The following is a 7,936-nucleotide window of genomic DNA, read 5'->3' on the forward strand; positions in this document are numbered from 1 at the left end:
TTCATAAAAGGAAAAGCTACACCTGACCATTTTAGATTTGAGGAGTTAGAATCAAAATGCAACGGTGAAGGTTTAACTCTTACAACTACGGAAACAGTAATTGATCTTATCATTGCTTGCAACTGCAGTGCACCAAATGAGCTTTGCTTCAAAAATAAATATTGAAGAGAATATTTATTTCTGAACAGAATAATCTTTTAGCGACCGTGACAGCGAACAGAAAATAGAGAACCCTGTGTCCCCAATATCTTCAGTATACCCATGATACAGAGGACGACATAAAAAGAAACCTAATTTTTCATTTCAAAAAATCTAGGGCGCTTTTTTAGCAACAGGAAGAGGAGGAGCTGAGAAGATGCAGTGATATATCTTCACTGTGGAGCGAAGAGACATGCAGCACTCTACCAGACGGCACAAAAAAAAAAAAAAAAAGAATGCACGGATAACCTAGCTTGTTCTCATTGACCAAGCAAGCCCTATCCATCATACCTCTGGCCCCATTGTGTTACAACCTGGATCTTCCTCATTACTGGAACTACCTGCACACACACACATACACCAAGTAGGCTCTAGAAACCAGGAGGTTTGGGGGTGGGGGGGGGGGGGTAAGGGGACAGAGATGAACATAATGGGGTCGGAGCTTCCACCTGAAACTGATTTGTCCCCATCTGGCACCCCTGTAAATGACCTTTGCCACGGTTGTGTAGGAATCCATTAAAGGAAACAAAAAGGGGGGGGAAAGAAAAATGGCAGGGTTTCTGACAGAGGGCCTGTCAGGAGAACCCTCACACATTAATATGATGAATTAGACGGTGATCAAGTGCGCAAAACCAGTAATGGCTTCCTTGAACAATAACTACAGAATCTCAAACTAGGCCTAACGCATATTAGTATGAATCAAAATGACAGGGACAGTAGGATCTCTCTTACATTAACAGCAACTGCGATATGTTTTTAGACATAAGAGGCTGATAATTATGTAATGATGTACACAAAAGGAAGAACTTTGAACCCTGTGTTCTTGAACTTGGGTGAGTGGGATAGATCTGTGATAAGACCTCTCCTTTCTGGAAAACAAATGAGAGGAGCGAAGGCACAAGTACATTGTAAGGTAGGAGGAGGAGAAGGAGGCAGATGGAGCGTACTGCTCAGAGTGAAATGGACTCCCTGCACAGCTACCTTCCTAGTCTATTGGCAAAAAAAGTACAACAAAAGAGGAGGCTGGCGTTGTGGCCTTCCACGGTTAGTCAGCACATTCCTGGCCGACAACAAAGCATGCCTTTGCCTGGATGAGCCACTGTGAGCATTGTCATTTCATAACCCTCGACCCCTTAGCCTTTGTTTTGCAGACCCTCTGTGTCAGTGGATAAAAATGTGGGCTGAGGGGATGGACTGGCCTTTCAGCGCTCTTGCATCAAATGCAGACAGACACACCAAGGGCTATTCAGAAAGCAAAAAAAAAAACCCCACTCTGGACTCTTCTTTATCTTTGACTCTTAATAAATGTGACTCAAAAATAACCTGAGTGAAGACAAGCTGTGTGAAAAATCACTTTTTTCACCTGTCAAAGTGTGACACTATGTTGCGGTGCATTTGATATACCCCGGCACACACCATAGAAAAATAATCACAGCCTCAGGGCGAAGCTGAATTAACATTTCCTCATGATCGGAGTGTAAAGCAGAGGACAAACACAAGACGTTCATACAAATGAGCTCAGACAAATAATCAATACCAGTTCAGGAGTAGAGCGACAAGAGGGAATAGGGTTCCCCCTGGGAGAGGCCTGGAAGCTGGAGAGAAAGCTGCAGCGAGCACCAGTGCTGACTGCTAATCTCTCTTGGAGTGGAACATCAAAGATCTGCTCAGCCACTCAGCCCAGTGGAAACTAACATAGCTACTGGGGCCACCAGTACTAACATGCACTTGTTCCAGGTGGAGCTGTGCAGTGAGTGGGAATGAGAGGATCAGAGAGAGAGAGAGAGAGAGAGAAAGACAGACAGGAGAAGACAGAGTAAAAGAGCCAGGGGCAGGAGAGTAGAACAGGGGCTGCTGGGTAGGGAGGTAGTGTTGGCCAATTAAAAGAAGTTTGGACAAGTGGTAAGAGATCCAACGGGAAGATTGACATACACCTGACTGAATGTTGACAGGCAATCAGTGCTTTCAGTGAACGGCTGAAAATATGATCTTAACTTACATTTACATTTTACAGAATGTCACATACTTACCGCAAGATAGTAAACAACTAGCGCTGAAACACTTTCGATGATCAATTAGTGAATCGTCATAAAAGATGGGTCGTTTTAAGCATCAAGTGCAAATACCAAATATTATCTGGTTCTTGCTTTTCTCTAGTTTTACATCACTGCAAATTCAAATCCTTCGTTTTTTTTGAAATGTCAATATCACATTTTATAGACAATTAATCGAATGAATAATTACATTTATCTGATGTTTTTAGAAAGCATTTTAGAGCCTTTTATGCCTTTATCAGAGAGTTGACAGTAGAAAGATGACTGGAAACAAGGAGAGAGAGAGAGAGAAATTGGGAACGACTTCATGCAGCAAAGATCCGGAGACGATGCTGATCATAAAACCGACCACCAGGGAACCCCAAAACAACTGAAGTGTTAAGTGACAATTCATCAGTGCACGCTAGTAAAGAAACAGTTGTAACCATCACTTGAAGTCATTCACATGCAATATAGGATGCATGACAAATTTTGGCTGCATCACAAAGAGCAGACAGGCGGTGGGGGGTGAGAGTGTATGATAGTGTCGGGGTAGGGGGGGGGGGGTGTTAAGCAAGAGAAAGAGAAAAACAGTTTAGTCTGTTCTATTCCGAAAAGGGGAGAAAAGCAGCCTCAAATTACTTTGGCCGGGACATGAAAGTGAAACAGGGTGGCGGTTAAGAGACGATAGCACTTAAAATACAGCTGTGACCGCCAAGCCAATAAATGGAAAAAAGTAGGGAGCAGCACTTTTAACCTTTTAAACCAGCGTTTGTGTACTGCTACTGTTGCTTTGGCGCTGGGAGTGGCCCGGTCCCTGGCACCTCCCGTCTGGGACCGGCCCATTATGGCCTCTTGGGGTTTCCAGCCTGTGGTGAGAAAGCGCGCTGGATGCCTTAAACCACTAAAGCTCTCATTATAGTCTAAATGCAGCGCGACACAACTCCTGCCAGCTCCAAGGTAGGAGCTCCAGTATTTAAGCTCATCGTTGTCTTAGCTCAAAACCACCACTTTCCCCCCTGCGCATGCAGTCAGAAAAAAAAAAAAAAAAAAAAAAAAACTGCCACTTTCAAAGAACCACATCATGAAGTCTCCCAGCTATAGTTACTGGCACTTCATGCGCATGGGGATGAAGTTCAAAGGTGAAACAGCTCGTGGGTGTTGGGAAACTATAGCCTCTTCTTCCTGACGCTGGATTCAGAGGATGCTCTGTGTCCCCTCTGAGAGGAAGCAGGCAAAAGCCACATTATTCCCTCTGGTTCTGGCCGACAACACTATGAGTTCCATCTGGTCCTCTCGGTGCCCCTGCCACGTCCCTGCCTCAGCTCCTCACTCACATGCTGACAGCAGGGCCCGCTGGAAATCAGAGGCAGATGTGTGCTCGTGCGGTGCATCTCGCCTCATCTCGCTACAGGAAAGACGATTTGGCGTCAGAGAGACAATGGAGAATGATGAGCGGCAGATGGCGTCTCTCCCTTCACATCAAACACGTTCTAATCAGGAGAGCTGTGCGTGCGCTGTCAACAGTGATATAAATGTGACAAACACGGTGATGAGCAGTCTGACTGAGCATCCCGTGGAGCGAGGCCAGTCTAGGAATTCAATTATCAGTACATCTGGAAGAAGAGCGCTGTCAGTCTGTTAAGCATCAGCTGGTTTCGTCAACCCACACCAATCAAGGTGTCTGTCTTGGTGACTTAATCAGGGGATGATATGATGGTGCCATCATTGCACTGCTTAACGAACTTAACCCAAGTCCAAGCTGCTGCTGATATGTGGAAAGGTGCAGCAAGACTATCAGAACTTCTAAACTATGTAAAATATGAAGTCCAGTGCAAGCGCTTACATCACGGTTTTTTCACTTAATCTCTTCTGGCCCAAAGCACTGCTGGGTTTTCATTTTACCAGACAGTTTTTTTTCATTCTAGCTGTCTAATCAGGAAGTATCTAAATCTGGGATAAGAGGTGAATACAATTAACTACCTGGCAGAACGGACAACCTGCAGTACTCTGGTTGCCAAGAAGCAGAGTTAACAGGCACTGTTGTAAATACACCCTTTAAGTCCACTCATAGGGAAATGCCTGTTGACACACACAGCCTAATTTCTTGACAGAACGGTTTAAGGAGACATTGATTACTTTACTATTACTGAGTCAAACTGGAGCAATCAGGGAACTGGCGTGGGAGGCCTGGGGTTTGGCACTGTCGCCAGATCTGCGTCGTCATCCTTCCCCTCTTAGAGCAGAGCGAGAAGCAAATTAACTTAATTTATTATTTTTGGCCCTGGCAGCGTGTGCCACATTTCGCACTCTTCAAACAGGGCTGAGCGGGTGTTAGCTTTAGGGAATTAGCAAAGGCGAGCTGGGAGTGTATGAGCGGCGATCGTGGTTGGGTCTTTGCTCAGGAACGCTGCCAAACTTCCCCGCGCCCCCCCACCACCACCCACCACCCCACACCCCCCCCACACTTCCCCCGTATTTGAACCCATACCTGCTGAGGTCTGGCCACTACTGTACACACAAGGTAACGCAAACCCCTCAGGGCCCTGTTCAAACAGCAGAAGAGAGGACATGAAGGCCCTGTAAACCTCAGACAGACCAAAATCAAACACCCTATTCACAGAACATGAGACGGCTCAAAACCTTGAATGCAAAAAGTAGACAAGTGCAATGGTTGCAGAGGTCACTGCGGACAACTGAACGCACAAGAACCTAAATATTTGTGTTCAACCCAATTCCAGTGTAACACTATATCCGTTACAACACCGCAGCAATTTCTCAACACGTTACTGCAATGTTATTTCACAAGTATAGAATTTGCATGTGGGGAATGTGATACCAGTTTAAAATTGTACTCTTCAGGTTGTATGGCTGTCATTGGTTGTCAAGTTTCGACTTTCATAAATCTTTGGTAGAATATGTGCTGTAAGAAATTCAAGACAGTGTGCCGTGCTGGATAAACTGCCCCTCATTATAGCCTGACAAAATATAAGCTGCCTCTAAGTGGTCAGAAGCTATGTTAGCAAAGAAAGCAAACCTAAATAGATGTGGTTTTCGATGTAAAGCTGAGGTCCGACATTTCTGTGTGGTTACTGAGTGGCGCCAAATGGCCATCACTGTGTGTAAACAGGGACCGTTTTTTTGTGCTGAGTATCCCCTCCTTTGATCCCCACATATCATCTTTCTTTGAATGCAACAGTCTGCATTTTGAGGAAAAAACAAAAAATGCATACATGCACTGAAAAGATGCTGCTGTGCGACTGATATCCATCCGGGGGCATCGTTCTTACAGAGTAGCAAGGGGTGGAGAAGAGGATGCCGCTAGCTGGGTACATTCAGTATGAGTGCATGTTAACAGACACACAAATGTGCTAATGAGTCACAGTCTTGACTCACCCAATACGACGGCTCATGATAGTAGCTGCTGAAATTCTACGACGCATCCTTCCACTACACGCTGACTGAGTGAACTTGATTGAAACCAAATTTGCAGCATTTAAACAGCCCTCAACTCTCTCCATAGGCTGCACTGAAACCTGTATCCCCACCCTCCCACCACCACCACCACCACAGACCAATGATCTCATGGAGTTCAACTGTTTCTTCAGTGTCGAGGCCACACTTGAACAGCTATTGGCTTGTATACAAAAGATACAAAAACCAAACCATCATCTTCTCTGCTTGTGAGGCTTTGTTCTTGCAACGACACTTCATCTTTTGATGATCCAATACCATCTCGACATTGAAGAAATCCTTCATAGCGAAGTGACTGGTGTACAAGACTTGTTGGCCCAATTATCAATCACAACCTCAATCCAAATAAACTTGACATGTGTTAGAAACAGTTTGGATTTGAAAGATATGGCCAAATAAACAGATACCACTTCAAAGAGTGGATTATTGCTTCACATTCAAGTGACTACCAATCGATCATAAAGAGCTCCCTCCATCATCCTCCTTCTTTCACACAGGACATGTTAGAGGTCAGTAAATAAAACATTTGGCTTTGGCACATGACTACACTGTACCTCAAACTCTTCAGTGCCTCACAAAACAGTGGCCAAGTAGATTAAGCAAGCGTTATAAATCTTCAAACAAACACTTGGCGCGAAAGAAAAGCTTCATATTTTAGTGACTTCCACTAAATCAAAGTTGGATAGCCGATCCAACCATAACCAAGTCCAGCCAAATGCACTTGTCATGTTTCAGGGAAATAAAAGATGGAACATGGAGGAGTCCTCTTATGATAACTAGTTTCTTCAGCGTAATTCTTTTTGTACTCGATGTTTAATCCAAAAGCCGTAAAACGGTTACATGAAAGCCTCAGCCAAAAACATGCAACTTCAAAGGCAGTGTTGATGACGGCTACATAGTAACTAACAGGCTGCAAGCGGCGGGACGTGTGGGTCAGTTTACACGCTGATCAATAAAAACAAACCTAATTCACTATTAAAGCGTACTTTTCCGAAATGAAAGCGAACGTTTGACCGAAACACAAACCGATAAACTATCACAACTGAGCACAAATCGGTCAAAGTTTACAAACTTTTTTGAGGGAAGCGGTGGCGGATTTGTAACTTTTTTTTTTTTTTTTTTTTTTTTAGGAAAACGGTTCCGAAAAGCGTGCATTTCTAGTTGAGGGCAATTAACTGTAAAAGAGCGCTCAAGTGATCTCCAGACATCAACAAAATAACCTGCAAGAGCATGTTTTCCCTGTGAATGAATTCCACAAGATAGGAGCCATCTTGTGACCGCATATGCTTGCAAGCTTAGTACCATCCTCACACAGCCTACACACACACACATACATACACATACACACACACACACACATACACACACACACATACACACACCGTATACAACTCTTGTCAACCCCCCAGCCTCTGTGGAAAAAAAGTTTTAAGAAGGGCAGCTTGGTAAAATTACACCCCGGGTCCCGGTAGTGTCGCTCGGGGCTGCTTCTTGTCATTCCCCCGTAAGAAAAAGACACTTTACACGTACTTGAACGATCTCCCCCTCCGCGCTGATAGTGGCTCCTGCTTTGGAGAACCGTCCTTGCAAGCCAGTCGTGTAAGTAGTATAATCTCCATTGGGACTGGACTCGAACAGAACCACTTCCACAAAGGCAGTATCCTTGGCGAAAACGGTACCAAGAGAAGCGGCGACCACCAAGATCACCAGGACCACCGAGTCGGGTACACGATCTGAGCCTCTCCTCGGTGAAATCATCATCTTGCCGGCTGGATCTGCGCCGATCGGGACATAATTTCACACGGATTAATTAATCGGGTGAAGGTAATTGAAATCAGGTCTATGCGCGCTACGGGCGATGCGTCAAAAGAGTCACAATTGTGCAATAAAAGCTGAGCCTTGGCTGAAGCGTGTTTATTTCACCACTGCAAGCCTTGTCAATTACATTGCCTGCAAACGCTCCCTCTCTCTCTCTCTCTCTCTCTCTCTCTCTCTCTCTTCCTCCCTCCCTCCCTCTCTCTCCCTCTTTCTTTCTCACCCCCCTCCTCCTCCTCCTCTACAAAGCGGATCTCCTTTGATCTCCAAACACGTGATTTTTTTTTTTTTTTTTTTTTTTTTTTTTTTAGTTTTTTTTTCTCTCTCTCCCAAAAGGGTTATATCCCCACCCACCAATCTTTCTGACCCTCTCCTTTGCACTCCCCACTCTGAAGTGCCAGCACTCCAGTTAAGGA

At 44.8% G+C, this 7,936-nt stretch overlaps 1 protein-coding gene across 2 annotated transcripts in view; it reads right to left on the reverse strand.

Moving 5' to 3' along the window:
- The window catches only part of znrf3 (zinc and ring finger 3), a 70,257-nt gene extending 62,594 nt beyond the window's left edge, over positions 1–7,663 (reverse strand). For both annotated transcript variants that reach the window (XM_042421924.1, XM_042421923.1), the window contains exon 1: positions 7,236–7,663. In XM_042421924.1, the coding sequence (XP_042277858.1) occupies positions 7,236–7,466 (231 nt within the window). In that variant the 5' untranslated portion in view covers positions 7,467–7,663. The remainder of the gene's footprint in view (positions 1–7,235) is intronic.
- Between the last annotated feature and the right edge of the window lie 273 nt (positions 7,664–7,936).

Source organism: Thunnus maccoyii, chromosome 9, assembly GCF_910596095.1.
Source record: "Thunnus maccoyii chromosome 9, fThuMac1.1, whole genome shotgun sequence".
Taxonomy (NCBI): domain Eukaryota; kingdom Metazoa; phylum Chordata; class Actinopteri; order Scombriformes; family Scombridae; genus Thunnus; species Thunnus maccoyii.